The 16,489-nt window shown below is 43.0% G+C and overlaps 1 protein-coding gene across 6 annotated transcripts in view; it reads right to left on the reverse strand.

The window, feature by feature from the left end:
* Positions 1-16,489, reverse strand: part of Cd47 (CD47 molecule) — a 55,062-nt gene that overhangs the window by 20,498 nt on the left and 18,075 nt on the right. For all 6 annotated transcript variants that reach the window (XR_005092512.1, XM_028867472.1, XM_028867468.2 and 3 more), the window contains one exon: positions 4,433-4,522. Coding sequence is in view for 5 of the 6 variants with exons in the window: in XM_028867472.1 (XP_028723305.1) it covers positions 4,433-4,522 (90 nt within the window). In the remaining variant the exon portion in view is untranslated. The remainder of the gene's footprint in view (positions 1-4,432; positions 4,523-16,489) is intronic.

The following is a 16,489-nucleotide window of genomic DNA, read 5'->3' on the forward strand; positions in this document are numbered from 1 at the left end:
AACTCAGGTCCTCCAATTACAGTTCGAAGTTTCATTACCAAAATGCAACAAGTGAGTAAGTAGTACATGAAGGATGCTTCATGCTCTGTTTTTAATCCAAAGACCACAATCTAATATAGATAACAGAAGGGTCATCATGTCACAACTATTGAAGACTGTTGGTGACGTCACTGCATGCTTATTCTTCAGTTCATGCATTGACAACCAAGTGGGTAGCTCTATCTCCTCATCTCCCAGTGATAAACGCATAGGACACCCTAGAACGAATGATCAAAAAAGGAAACCGGGCAGGAGAGGTATAAGAGAGAAAGTGACACGTGTGAATGCTGGCCGTGAAATTCAAGCAGACCATAGCAGGGTTCCAGAAAAGCCGCTGTGGGGATGGATGGTGACCAAACCACCATGGAGGCAGCTCATGAGACAGCCCAGCAGCTCAGGGACATGAGTGAAAAAGTAAGGACCATGTGACAATAAGAACGTCCCTGAGGAAGTGACTCTGGTAAAGAAACCAACAAACAAGCAAATGACAACAGAAACATCCAATTTTAAAAAACACACCATAGAACTCTGAGACGTTTCACTGCAAGTATGAAGATGAAATGTTGCAGGCTGATATGAACTAAGAAGGGAGCCTGACAATGTACCAGGGGATGTTTGCTACATTCCCAAAGTTATAGAGCAAAAACAAAAGGGTCATCCAAACCTGACCAGGGCACTTGAAATACCGACTTTTTAATAGTCTGACTTGCCATGCAGTAATTACTAACTTGACTATTATTTTCACCTTCCAATGCAGTTATACAAGGAAAGTTTTTATATTTTTCAAAGACGTTTGCATGAGACAGGTTCTTGCTGTGTAGCTCTGTTTTGCCTGGTACTTGCTCTGTCGTGCCAGGATCACAGGACTGCTCCACCAGCCCAGCTTGTTTTCCCAACGTATTTTGAAGGCCACCGAATGATAGTAATTTCCCTGTCTATTATCAGGACGGTTTTGTAGAGCTCAGCTTCCACGGTCAGGTTCATGGCCATGCAGCGGAGTGCAGAGCAAAGGATCACCCGTCTAGGACAGGGGTTAAAGGAAGGGAAGACAAAGAACAGATATGCCTGTGACAAAGAACCTTGGACAATAGCCAGCTCTTTATATATAGCGGGGCCTTCAGCCTCAGAGAACTACAATACCACACGCAGCTCTTGAAAGCACCCATCAGCCATCTAAATGTAGGAAAGAACTTATGTTACCTCCGTGCAGATGAAGAACCGTGAAAATCATCCAGGAGCATGTCAACGACATGACTGACTGAGTTGATACAAGATAAGGGATCCGTGTTAAGGTTTCTACCGCTGAGACCGAAAGCAACCAGTGAAGGAAAGGGTTTATTTCAGCTTAGAACTCTCAGGTCACACTCCATCACCGAGGAAGGGCTATATTGTCCTGAGCTGTGGTTCAAGACACAGCTTTCTGTAAACAAACTGTCTGAAAGGTTTAGGTTTCTTCTCGCAGCATAACAGATGCACATGCAGAGCCAGAGAGACCACTGAGAGAAATGGCCTGTGGTCAAGTACAGACCAATATGGAAAGTTAAAAAGAATGAAATAACCAGAAAAGAAAACTCTCGGGTCCATGTTACCATTAATGCATGACCTCACAGATGGGACAGCAGGTCAGAACCAAGGAGTCTTTTACAGGGTGGAAATGACTGACTGGCTGGTTGACTGACTGACTGATGGATTGATTCAGGCCAAGTACGAGATAGGCCGCTCCACCATCCTGACTGCACAGACTGACATGTGGTGGCCTCAAAGCCAACAGGCTGGGACACTCACTTCCACACCTCCAACCTTTAGCTCAGTACCCAGAGGTCAACCAGACATCCTGCAGTAGGTACTAGTGGGGAAAAAAAAATCAACACGTGAGACCAACATCTGCTCTGCTACGAACTGTTTCACAGGCTCAAAGTGGTACACTAGACACACACCCATCCTCCCTGCAGATAAACTCAAGGACGGCAGACAATCCAGTGGTTAGCAGCACTGTCCAAATCCAGGATTACCAGGAAACCAACCGCTGGGTGACTGTGGACAAACTGCCTGCCTCTTACCTTCAAAACCGGAACAACGATAGTCAGGGCACTGGCAGAGTCCCTGTGGGAAATACATGGGGAGAGCATGGACACAGTGAGTGGCCGCTCCTCGGAGCCAGAGCTCCACAAATATCCAGCTGCTATGAAAACAACTCAACTCAAGTGTGAGGCCTGTCAGGGTGAGGCAAATACAGAGGTTCCTCTTCCACACGCTTACTCTTACCTCCCTCAGGCTCCCCTCTTGTTAAGATGACCCAAGCATTCCCCTTAAATATTTCTTTAGGTTCATACATACACTCTTTAAAAATGCAAGTGGTATAATAAGGACATTAAAAAGAATGTCTAAACTCACTAATACAACACGGACAATTTTTTTTTTTTTCTCTTCCACACATCAAATTAGCGAAGGATTTTAGAACTCTAACAGTGTCAGGACTCTGAGATGAAGAATGAACATTTCTCATCAGTGGTAGCAGTAACTGAGAGGGTGGATCTGGAACACATGTTGGTAGAGTTGATCTGTAGGCTTAAAATACCACTGATGGCCAAAGGTGCATACACTTTCATCAGAGTTCCACAGTCTCTCTTAATACCCATTAAAATGAAAGTCCAATAAAACAGGACATAGCCCTAACAGGAGAGCACAAGCAGCCGGGCGACACTCTAAAGACGCTGGGACCCAGGGATGTATAAGTACATAAGCTGTGTGATCACATTTACAGTCTCTTTGTAGAAGAAAACCAGCCAAACCAGTCAAGGACAGAAACGGAAGCCGGAAGGTTACTAGGATCAAAAAACAAACAAACAAAGAAAAACCCCAACAACCCTTATTTCTAGACACAGGGCCAACAAGATAACTTATTTTCTTTACAACTTCTTATATAATGTATTCCACAGTCAGAAAAAAAAAAGTCCTTAGTTTTATTTGGTATAAATATGGCTGACCAGAAACAGATTCATTTCTGATACATTCCACTGAAGATGGTGTTGCTGATGATAATGTCATAACCAGGAAATTTCTGTCAACTTGAATTCAACGGCACGGCTGAGAAATCACTGTCTGATCCTCAAAAGGCTGTTTCTGGCCTGAGTCACATGACCGCCCTGAAAAAGCCTGGGTCTGCCAATGTGGCTGAAAGCTTCCCTTAACGCCAGTGATCACGGGGCAGGGCCTGAGGCCATTATTTCAGCTCTTTCCTTAAAATAAGAGGCTTTCTGAATTCTAAAATAACTTCCAACAGCATCTCCCCATCTTGGAGGCGAGGGCTATGGTGTCTCGCCAGTTCCCATCTTTTCCCATTTAGACACAACCTGGGAACGTTTCTGAAGTCACTGAGCATTTCCAGAGCCCCGTGCTTTGGGAAAAGCTCTTCAAATAAACCTCCAGTCATGTCCTGTCAGTTTTTATGTCTCACTGTTTTCATGTCACACGCACAGCCTCGCCCTTCCTAGGAAAGAACGTCATCCACTCACTACCCAGCAGGCCTCCTCTGCAGTGATTCACCAGTGCTCACCTCTCTAAAGGCTGGGGAGCAAATTTAATGAGCGCGCTTTCCTCGCTACCTGTAGAGGTGTTTCCTGGCCTTCGGTGGCCGTGTCAGGAGGCTCAGAGGATGAGCACATCTTAGATTTTACAAGTTTGAAAGTTTAGTCTGTCCGCTCAGAACTTCACAAGTGTAGTCAATTTCTCTGACTACGCTGGTATGGAAATACCGAGGAGAGATCGGCATGTTCCTGGTGGAATGGTTACGGGCCGGTATGTGGATACTATTGAGTATAAGCCTGAACTAGGATGCACATAACAGATGACCCTGTGATGACCAAATTTACACTACTGAGGCAAATCAGACGCAGCGTCAGGTTTGGCCTTCAGAGATTTGGTTACGTGGCTGTCAAAGCAAGGTGTCACAGAGCACAGCAGCTCCTTTCCATCAGGGGCCACAGAGCTGTACAACAGGCACAAACAGGCCTTTGTCTATAGACAAGCTTAAACTGGAGGAAATGAGGCAGAGCATCCCAGGGCCCCCAGCATAGGATTCTGTCTTGACACTTAAGTAGCCTATGACCATCTGTTTACCATGTAAAACAACATTTGTAAGCAACCATGTCACAGGATTTAAGGTGTTGTTACTAACATTTCTACTCATCCCTCCCACAGAGATCTCAAAACACCACTCACAACCAAACACCTTAAACTTAAATAACAAGCTGTAGCAAAATATGGGTAACAGTATATGCTTTAAAGAAACCGCACTTTTCCCAATACAGGCTAGTTAGATAGACTATTCCACTAGTAATGCCCTAGAAATAACCACAAAAGAATAAATGAAAAAATGCATTTGAATACTTACTTAAAATACCAAACTTTCCCCAGAACAGGAGTATAGCCAAAATTGGGAAAATAACAATGAGGATCTTTTCATTTGGAGAAAACCATGATGCTGTGGAGAAAGAAAAACAAAAATCGTAATTAGTGTTTACCATACTCACTGCTAATGGTCTCCAATATATCCTTATTATTCTAGTAGAAGATAGAAACAATTCAAACTGTGGGCCATGGCTTACACACACACACACACACACACACACACACACACACACACACACACACACACACACACACACACAGGCAAAACACATTTCATGTGTAACTTCCTTAGCAACAAATTCTTTGACTATATGTAGAATGTGTGCACCTGTATGGAGTCGAAGTCAACATCTGGTGTCTTCCTCGATAGCCTTCTACCTCGTTCTTTGAATCGGGGTCTCTCCCAAACCTGGAGGGCACTGACCAGACCAGGCTGGGGCCATTGAGCTCCAGGGGCATAGCTGTCTCTGTCTCTCCAGGGCTATGCCCTGGCCTTTTGTGTGGATGCTGGGGATCTGAACTCAGGCCCTCAAACTTGTATGACAACCATCTGACCCACTGATCTAGTCCCCCAGTCCCCCAGAACAAAACACGGTGTGTAGGAAGCCCACAGCTCTGGATTTGGGTGAATCTCACCACACTCTCCTGTGTTCTGAGGAAGGGCAGGCGGCAGTGGGTAACAGGCTCTGGCCACACTGCCAGGTGGGAAAGCCAACTCAGACTCAGAATCTGTGTGACTGCAGACAATGTCTGAACACCTCCGTTTGTCAGCACCCTTGAATGACATGGACTCTGTTTGTTGGAGGATTTCTACTACTAACGAAAGTTATATATGTAAAGGGCTTAAGGCACGTGCTCGGTAACCGTGAACTGCAGTTATCATGTGTTTGGTTGCTGAGTGCCTTTGTGTATGCATAATGCCAAAATCATCATCAGGGAACACCAAATGTTCCTTTAGAGCCTGACTTGGGGAACCACATGAAGGAGCTCTCGGGACCACTAGGTCCTTCTGCGGGCTGTGACTACGAAAAACACAGGTGTCCCTGGCCTTTTCTCGAACTGACTCTCCGAGAGAAGACTTAACTTGTAAGCCACAGACTTCAAAAGGATAGTTTTGTGTAAACACGAGGGACTTCAGGTTATTAGGGAAGGGGTTTAGGTGCATGCCAAGACTCCAAGTAAGACTTGTTCAGAACTTTTAAAACGTTACGTTTGACTGCAATTGATAATCCTATAGGCTGAAGTTTTATGTATGAGATCTGTTTTTCTCTGACAGCAGAGCTGAGTACGTGCACTTCGAGAATTTCAGAGTTTGCCTGTCCCGGGACAGGTGCTAGCTAAAGGGCCCCTTTGCTCCTGGCTGCTGTCCCAGGCGAGCACTGGCACTCCTTTGAGATCAATCCCAGGTAGCCCTTGGTGTCAATGTGGAAGTTCATGGGCTTTCATTCAAAATGACAGTCATGTGTTTCTTATATTAAGCCTACAAACAAAACACTGGCAAAATGCTTACATTAATCCTTATAACATAAGAAAATTGTAAATTCTATCTTGGAAATATCAGCACTTCAGCATCTAATGCTCTGCCCTATCCACAGTAGAGTCAATGTATCTGCTGTTGAAGATAACAAGTATTCCAAATTAGTGAATGAAAATAACTCTGTTTTCTTGAAAATTTAATTAATTAATTCCGTGTGTGTGTGTGTGTGTATGTGTGTGTCTGTGTGTGCGCTCGTGCGTGTGCGTATGTATGTGTGTGTGTGTGTGTGTGTGTGTGTGTGTGAGAGAGAGAGAGAGAGAGAGAGAGAGAGAGAGAGAGAGAGAGAGAGAGAGAGAATAGGTCAAACAACATCTTACAGAAGTTGGTTCTCTCCTTCTACCTCATGTGTCCTGGGGATCGAGTTCATGCGGTCAGATGTGACAGTGAGTGTCTTTACCTGCTGAGCCATCTCGATTCCCCACACTAAATTAAAATGTCTGTCGGTCCTGCAGGATGGAGTACAGGATCACAGTGAAGCGGTGATCAGAATGTCACGGCCTCAGTGATGCACGGGAGAGAACCATGTGACCGACAAGCACCGCCCTGGGTTCAGTTTTACTTGTCACATCTGAAGCTGAAACAGAGGACTGACCAACGGAAGGTGACAAAGCAAGGATGTGACAGCATCAGCGATGGCTGGGTGAACGGGATGGAGGCAGTTGGGAGGACAGCAGAAGCCCTCCCAGCAAGGGAGAAACCACAGCACAGCAGGTCCCGGCTGAACTGTGACCTCAGGCAGATCCCGGGGAAGGGAGGGGTCTCTGCGCGCCCAGCAGTTAGGTAGCAAGCTGGAATGGTCACAAGCAAGCTGCCTGGCGTGAGAGAAACCGGGAATGAGTTGCCGCGACGGAGTCGATGACTACTCAAGGCCTAGAAGATTCTATGAAGGAATAATGAGAAATGGAAGAGGACAGTTGAATGACAGAAAGCAAGCAAGACAGAGCCAAAAATATGACGGTCTGAGGCTCTCAGTCGGAACACATAAGGATCTCCCAGGGGTGGATGAAAACTTCACACACTCTGCTCTCATCACCACACCAGGATGTTAGCGTGTTCCCTGGTGCTGTGTGTGTGTGTGTGTGTGTGTGTGTGTGTGTGTGTGTGTGTGTGTGTGTGTGTGTGTGTGGCGGGGGGATGTCTGTCACTCTCTGTTTAAAATGACCGCCGCGGATTTCTGCTGGAGTCTAGCTCCTGTCGCTGACACGAATGTGCTGTCTTTCTCTAGTCTATTATGCTGGAGAAATGCTGAGTCACTGAACTGGACATTTTTTAAAAAAAAATCAACTGAGCTGACTTGGATCAACTTGAGCTAGGCGTGGCGGTACACTTCTATAATCTCAACACTCAAGAGGCTGAGGCAGGAGGATCATGAGTTCCAGGCCAGCCTGAACTATTTAGCTAGACCCTGTCCAAAGGGGAGATGGGGGGAAATGTGGGAGAAAACCTCCAGTGTTTTATATATAAATCCATTTAGATGTCCATTAAGCTGCTGATTTACAGAAGTGTCAGGTGCCATTAACTCCTCTTCCCCAAGGGGAATGAAAGACTAGGCACTTCTCTAAGATCCATTTCAGCTCTGACTTTCTATGGCATTAAGAAAATTAATTAAGCATAAAATGATCTAAGAAGAGTATCTCAGTATTGGGAAAGATACTCCAAGGACATTCACTTTGGTTCCACCCAAGCTATGGCCAACAACTCTCCCCTCATGCTCCCAAGTTCCCATTCCTCCTCAGGAAGACGACACCCAGGAAAATGAACCTATGACTAAAAAGACAGAGATGATACTAAGGATCGTGTGGTCTGTGGGTGAGGGTTTAACCCTTGCTTCGAATCTGACTCTTAGTGACACCCAGGATGCCATTTCTGCCAAATGGACCTGGCCAAAAGGGTGAGGGGACCATTCCTCTTCTTCACATACGTCTGCAACATACATACACATGTAGTTTAAATGGAATCTTCCCTTCTGGCCTGACGGTGCTCTCCACGAAAGCCACCGCCTGTGTATCAAAAACACCAACACCAGGCATGAGAATCCCCCTTTTGAGTTGTTGGTAAAGGCTGTCCAAGAGACTCCAAAACATTATGGGCTATGGCTGCTGCATGTGGCTACCTCCCAGAGGTGGAAGGTAAGACCCTACTGCTGAAGACATCATGAACTCCGGACATAGGACTTAGAGGACCTGAGCTGGATCTGGCCTGAAAGCCTCCTCCCTGAGGATAACTATCACGGTAGGAGAAGGTGGCACGTAAGCTTCCAAAGGAGGGAAGCAACCAATCCTTGATACCTATGAACCACTATAACAATGGGCATGGCAAATAATCCTAGGGGTACAACAGAGGCCTGTATACCTCAGTAGTAACCAAAAGCTCTTTACCTGTACCTAAGGCCAGCTCAGCAAGAGGGAAACGCTTCCTGGTACTATAAACCTAGCCGACTACACAGGGTTAGTGGAGCCATGGATCTCGGAGGGAATCTACAACAGCCACTTTACTAAACCAGTATAAGCTCTGAAAACATTCTAAACACTTACCCTTATGCACACAAGTAAGTGGTCTCACCCCTCATTAAAGAACTTTTCTTTGCAACAGAGACCATAATGAAAATCACAGCTGATCAAAATGCAGAAAACAGGAGATCCCGTGATGCCTAGTCCCGACAGGTACATCTACAACACAATTCCTGCATGCAGGCCTCATATTATTGCTGAAGTGGGGTGTGGAAAGACTTTTTTTTTTTTTTTAAAGCCAGAGAAACAGGAAGTTTTCTGTGAGATTGTCACACAGACTACAAAGAGACTACACCCATGAAGCCTCCTCAACACGGCCGCCTAAACGATGATACCACCACTGAACACGCTGACCCCAAAGTTAAAGTTCACAGAAAAGCTCATGGAACCTCAACTGCAGACAAAGATCCACTGGCAACTGGAGAATGTTGAGAATGGGAGAAACAGTCTTCCCCAGGGAAGGGCCCCTCAAATGGTTACCCAACACCAGTGGTCAACCCTGAGATCTCACACATACATACAAGTAACATTATATGGACCGAGCAGTTTGTGTTTGTGTATTTAGAAGTGTGTGTGTGTGTGTGTGTGTGTGTGTGTGTGTGCGCGCGTGCGTGCGTGCGTGTGTGCGTACTATAACAATTACATAAAGAGGCCTTGAATTTGAGAGAGTGGGGGGTGCACACATGGTAGGAGCTAGAGGAAGTAAAGGAAAGGGGAAATAAGATAATTTCAAGAAATAAGAAAATATAATATTTTAATATAAATTATTTAATATTTATATTAACGTGCTTAATATAAATATTATATTAATAAATATTATATATTATAATATAAATAAAATATACATATTCAAACCTCCAAGATATAGAAAAATGAGCTTTGGCAAAAGATCCTAAGAAACTTTATAACATTAAAATTCTAGCTAAGTCTTGACGATTCTTCAGGATTGGAATGGCTTTTCCGGTGTGTCCGCAATTCACCAGTCATTTGAGCAAACTCAAAATTCTAAGGTGAGCTCCCAAAGCCCTGGCAGCACTAGCCCATGCAATTCTCTCTCTCTCTCTGCATGTAAGACTGAGCACCTCAGATTTCCTATGACAATTACAACTAGAAAAGGAAGTTTGCTGAGACAATTAGGATGCCAGTCGGTTGACATGAAGGATGGGAGGTTATCCTTGAAGGCCAGAAATTGGTCCAATCAGATGATTCTTAAAGGGTCCTGGGCATTTCCTGGAAAGGTAAGTTCTACATAGTAGAGGGATTCAAGGGATGGAGTCCCTTTCCCTGACTTTGCACATGAGCACAGCCACACGGCAAAGAATAGGTGAAGCTGCAGGAACAGAGGGAAGACACCTACCCCTGGCAGACACCCAGCCGAGTCAGGACCTCAGGCTTGCTATGTCAAGGACCTGACTTCTGTGACAATTATGTGAGCTCGGAACAGGATCACAAATGCCAATGAAAACATACTGTGGCCAATATCTTGATTTTAGTCATAGAACTGAGCGTAGGGCATGGTCACATTAGGATCAGAAGTACAGAACTGTTAACTAATAAATGTGTGTTGCTTGAAACTTCAGGGCCTGTGGCCATTTGTTATCCAGCACTACGCACCTAACAAAAGAACCCTGAGGTACCTTCCTGTCACCACCGTGAACCAAGTCTGTAGCATGTTGATGGGGTCAGAATTGACAACAGTGTGAAGCTGACCTTTAAACACAAAATCCAAATCACTTAGGTCCCTATCGCAAATAGTTATTCTGAGTTTTCTGTCCCACTGATAATAGAAGCATCAACAGCTAACTTTAAGTATGATTGCTTGCATATTTATAAAATATTTTCATAGTAATCACAGATTATGGCATGTTTCAAGCCAGGGAAATCGAGGTTGAAATCCTGGACGTGTGATCAAGCTTTGGCCACACTCCTTGAATCTCATTTGCTTTCTGTACTAACAAGAGTACAGAACACCTACATCTGTGTCCTGCAGTTCCAGGCAAAGCACATGACATAAATAATGCATCTGGGATGCACCCAGATAAACGGGAGGTCACTCCTCTCCTGTCAATCACTACCCACGACTTTGAAGAAGCATCTTTCTCATCACTGAATCTATACTGCCCTCCTCAGCACCCAACCCACACTCAGTACCCAACAAAACTTTGCTAAGGAAAAACCTTATTTCTAACTCAGACATTCCTGTGATGGAGACAGCACCCTCATTTTGCTGATGAAAAAAAATTAAGAACCAAAGATTTCGAGAGTGTGTGTGACTATTGAATGCTTAGCCATAAATGGGACACTGTAGCATCATCTCCAAAGCTCAGATGCCATCTCAGAAGAGGGAATAAAAGTAATTGAAGAGCCTGAGGACAGGGCCTAGCATTGTGGCGTGCTGTCTTCTAAGCATGACAGAGCCATTGTTCTACTGAACTCACAGAGGCTATGATTCCCTGCACAAGATCCACACAAGACTGGAGCTGTCAATGTCCTGTTGTGGAGGGGAGAGGGACTCACAAGGTCTCGGCCCTCTCGGAGAACCTACAGGCAGGTAGTGGCTGCTGGGGTCGGGGGAGGGACACTTTCTTCAGTGGTCTGTGTCACATCCTTGCATGATCTCAGGGATTTGACCTGACTGGGGTGTCAAGGGAATGAAGAAAAGACAAACACACAGAGACAGACAAGACAGACAAGTTGGAGTTGGGTGGAATGGGCTGGCTCTGATGGAGAAACCTCAGGACTCTGGAAGCTCAGAATGTTTACTTTATGCAACTAAACAAAAAGGCAGGGCTATTACATACAGATAAACAAGGAGGCAGGGCTATTACATACAGACAAACAAGGAGGCAGGGCTATTACATACAACTAAACAAGGAGGCAGGGCTATTACATACAACTAAACAAGGAGGCAGGGCTATTACATACAACTAAACAAGGAGGCAGGGCTATTACACACAGATAAACAAGGAGGCAGGGCTATTACACACAACTAAACAAGGAGGCAGGGCTATTACACACAACTAAACAAGGAGGCAGGGCTATTACACACAGATAAACAAGGAGGTAGGTTTAGCTAATCTGGGTAGGAGCAGTCTCCATAAGGAGAGCAGTCTTCAGGCTGTAATGTATCAGGAGGAGAGGAGGAAGCTATGGTGGGCATTTTCTGCACACACCACCCGCATCTGATGAAGGCTTTGCCATTACTCTGGGCTTCACCCCCCAAGGGTGGTGGAAGGCTTTGCCATTTTCCTATGGGTCTGAGGCTACGGACCTTGATACAGCCATGACCATGTCAACAGCACACATTCACTCAAGACTTCATTACTCAGGTGTGCACCACTCCTCAGAGTTTAGACACTGGTAGGTCGGTCCTGCTCTTGTAAGTAACGAGTCACTAATGTTTCTAGAAGCAACCTTAATAAAAGCCATTGTAGCGCATACACATACTAAAAAAGGCCATGAACGTAGATGGGGGACCACTTGGGGAGAAGAATGGAGATCACTGGGATACATGTACGAAAACATCATAATGAAACCCACTACTACATTTAAGATATATAAATAAAAAAATATTTTAAAAGAACCGGAAGATCAGGTAAGCTGAGTCTCTTAAGTTTTTGTATGTTGGCAAATGATGAAAACAAAAAGCTGTCTCTAAACTCAAGTCCTGAGGCACTGGCCTAGAAACACATGAATGCCATCCAGTGTTTACAGATAGTCAGCCCCTGTGCTCCAAAGCAACAAATAGTCACCATTACCTGTGCTCTACTGAGTGGAATTCAATTACATCCTAGACAATTTCTCTTTCTCATTTATGCTTACATTTGCAAAAAAAGCACAACACAGTAAAAATGATTTCTAATACCTAAATCTCCACATCCACAAAAACAAGCATCTCTGTAATAACAAATATATATTCTCCCCCAAATAATTTTGTATGCCAGGGTTTATTTTATTGACTTTTTCTCCCACTCAAAGATGGCTCCAAGAACACAGAGTCAACCCACAGGACGAGAGAATATCTTTTGCAGATACAAACTGGACAGAGGATTATCGCCTAGAACCTATAAATAATTCCAAAAATTAAACACTAAAAAGTTCCCAATTCAGCTTGTCAGCAAAGGGGCTACTGACCTGAACAGAGTTCTCAGAAAGAGAAATCATCCAATCAACAAATCATCCCAAATCAACCACTTAGCAAATGAGTTTCAGACCCAAGCAGTTTTCAGAGGAAGAATGACCCCCCACCCCAAAAAAATCAAAGAGCACTTGAAGAATTGTTAAATATCCTTAGCTTTGAGATTCCATCTCATTCTAGCTACAATGGCTACCATTAGGAAAACAGACAATAAATACTGGTAAGGATGTAGGCAAAATAGTGCCTTTATACATGGCTGGTGACATACAATCCTGTCACAGGCACAATGGAAATCAGTAAATTATGTCCCTCCAAAAACTATAAGATCTGTCTATACCAGTTCTAAGTAAGCAAGAAGGATTCGTGTATTGTTGCACTACTCACAATAACCAAGCTGAGGAAGTAATCTGCATGTCCATCAACAGATGGAAACATGTGTGTGTGTGTGTGTGTGTGTGTATACACATACACAAAATGGGAGTTTTATTCGGCTGTAAGGAAGAATAAAATTATGACATCTGTGGGAAATTAGAACTGGGGATCATTGTTAAGTGAAAAAAGCCATACTCTTTTGCTTTGCATAGATTCACATGTATTTGTAAATAAATAAATATGTATATGTAAAACAAGAAAACAGAAGACGGTGAGAAGGGAGAAATTGGTTTAAAAGAAGAGAGAGGCAGGAAAAGAAGAGGATGACGGACTACATGTCACATGAAAGCAGAAATAGAGACCAGCTGCGGGGAGGAAATGCACCAGCAAGAGGAGGTTGAAGTCAGGGGAGAACAGTAAGGGGGCAAATAAGAATAAAGTATAATGTTGTGGAATATTAACTTAAGATGTGTTACATTCATTTATACTGTGGAATATTTGTTTAATGATGCAAAGGTGTATTGCGTTCCTTTATGTTGCATTTGTTTAGCTCTGAGAAGCTGTGTTACTCTGCCTGACTAAAACACCTGATTGATCTAATAAAGAGCCGAATGGCCAATAGCTAGGCAGGAGAGGGACAGGCAGGGCTGGCAGGCAGAGAGAATAAATAGGAGAAAAAGAGAAGAGGGAGGACCGAAGAAAAGAAGGAGAGGGGGATGTGAGGGGCCAGCCACCCAGCCACACAGTCAGACATGGAATAAGAAGAAAAGAAAAGATATACAGAAATGGAAAAGGGTAAAAGCCCAGAGGCAAAAAGCAGACAGGATAATTTAAGTTAAGAAAAGCTGGCTAGAAACAAGCCAAGCTAAGGCCAGGCATTCATAAGTAAGAATAAGACTCCCTGTATTTATTTGGGAGCTGGGTGGCAGGCCCCAAAGAGTGAAGAGTAAAAAAAGAAAATGGAACAACAGTATAAAAGTATGAGAATGCTATAGTAAAAAATGTTCTGTATATGAACTATAAAATTTGCTGATACCTGGATATCAATGCCAAAAGCCCAAATTTCATTGCATAGCTGAGGCTTTAAATTCAACATTCCTGACTGAATCTTTGGCTTCAGTGTTTATCAGGGGACCAAGCCTTTGGCTCTAGTAGTTCTAAGCCTTTGACTACAATAATGTACAACTGGGATTCTGACTCCAGCCCCCAACAGTTTACAGAGTTCACATTGAGACAAGCAAGTTTAATAGATGTGGTTAGCTTGGTGATCAGTGTATGGCCCCATTAGTGATCCTGCTATCATCCAGACAATCCCAGATCATCTCAGCAACGCCATCTGAGAATCAACATCAAATCTGACCAGTCTCCATGGATGAATTTCATGCAGACCTCCTTCTAGGAAGACTCACAGAAAGCAAAACATCCAAACAGAATTGGAAAAAATAATTAAAACTTTAAGACCAATCGATCCTAGCAATGAACAAAATATGACAAACAAAGAAGAATAACATTATACAACTACCCACCACAATGCATCCCAACCTACCAATCATCTATAATGGGATCCAAAATCATATTGACATTTGAAATGTCTAAAAATAATTCAGAGTTACTTTTCAAAAGAATGAATTATGATATAAAAATACAAACAAACTACAGCACAGTCTAAGGAATCTACCCAAGACTTTTGCAAGATAATCTCTACTGTGAACAAAACAGTAAATTGGAGGAGAAAGTCCAACAAATGAAGGACAAACTCAGCAAGGAAACAAAAGACTGACAAAGCACCAAACTGAACAATGGAAAAGAAAGACATGGTCCAACAGAAACCACACCAGAAAGCATCAGACAGACAAGATTACTCAGAAGAATGATTCTCATAGATTAAGACAAAGCACAGGCAATAACATGGTAAGACACATAAGGGAAAAGATTAAGGAATATGACTAATATTTCCAAGCAGTCTGGGATACATTTAAGAGAGCACACCCCCAAAGTTCACAGTGAACTTTGCAGGAACAGAGAGAAAGCCACACGTAACAGGCAGACTAGTTAATGGAGAAGGTTTTATAGAAGAAAATTTGTGAAACCTAGAGAATGAACATCCAAACACAAGAGGCATGTAGAATTCCAAGAAGACATGACCAGTGAAGAGCCTCTCCATGACGCATCGCGGTCACAATGTCAAAAGTACAAGTGATGAAGCAACACTAAAAGCAGTACGAGAAAAAGACCAACTAGAATCTGATGATGGGAATACTGGAACAACCTCAGACCTTTTCTCAGAAACCCTAAGAGCCAAAAAGGGCAAAAATGCTAAATTTTAAGTTCTAAAAGTAACTGTGAACCAAGAATCGTATACCTAGCAAAGTTATATTTTAAAATCAATGGATAAAGAGATTTCAAGACAAAAAAAAAAACAAGATCTAAAAAAAATGGATCCCATTATAGATGATTGGTAGGTTGGGATAACCTCAAACACAAAATGAAGAAAAAAGAAATTGTGAAGAAATAAGATAAATTAAGGCAATTAATGCCAACAATATCAGTATTGCTGAATATTCTTAAAGGAAAACTACATAGGGAAAAATAAGAAAGGCAGCCTCCCTTTAAAAGAACACATGAAAATACATGCTCTATGAAAGGAAAAGATGAGCAAGGAAGAGGAGAGAATTAACTACATGGAATACAGCAACCTCCCAAAACTAACAAGAGGAAAGGAAAGAAATGCCAATAATAGAGCACCACAGAACATCACCTAACAACTTCTTAGGAAATAGAGACCTCTTTTCAGTAATAACTTTAACTATTAATGGCCTCAACTCACTAACAAAAAGATTCAGACTACCCAAATGGATTAAAAAACAAGAACCTATTATCTGTTGTATCCCAAGGGAGGAAAAAAGCCTGCACACAGCTCGCAAAAAAGGTCAGAAACAGATTATCAGAGTATGGAGAACAAATTAGCAGGCAAGCAGGATCTAGAAACAAGGAAGCACAGCTATCCTTACACATGATAAAGAGGACTCCAAATAAAAACTAAGCAGAAGTGATAGAGAAAAATACATATTAATGAAGGGGGCAACCCATCAAGAAGTTATAACAATTATACACATTTATGTATCAAAAACCAGAACCCCCAATTTCATAAGACAAACACTAAAAGGCATAAAAGGCCACATAAGTCCTAATATAGTAGCAGTAGACTTTAAATCACATTGTCATAGTTAGACAGGTCTTCCAAACTAAAACTAAGCACAGAAATTTCAGATTTAACAGACACACACAGACCATTCCATCCAACAGAAAAGGAATGCACATTCTCAGCAACACGTGAAATTATCTCCCCAAATGATTACACAATAGGTCACAAATCAAACTTTTAACAACAACAAAACCTGTGATAATTCTTGTTTCTTATCAGATAACCAGGAAATAAAAGTAATAATCAACAGGAAGAGAAACTACAAAAATAGTCAGAGA

This window comes from Peromyscus leucopus, chromosome 12, assembly GCF_004664715.2.
Source record: "Peromyscus leucopus breed LL Stock chromosome 12, UCI_PerLeu_2.1, whole genome shotgun sequence".
NCBI lineage: Eukaryota > Metazoa > Chordata > Mammalia > Rodentia > Cricetidae > Peromyscus > Peromyscus leucopus.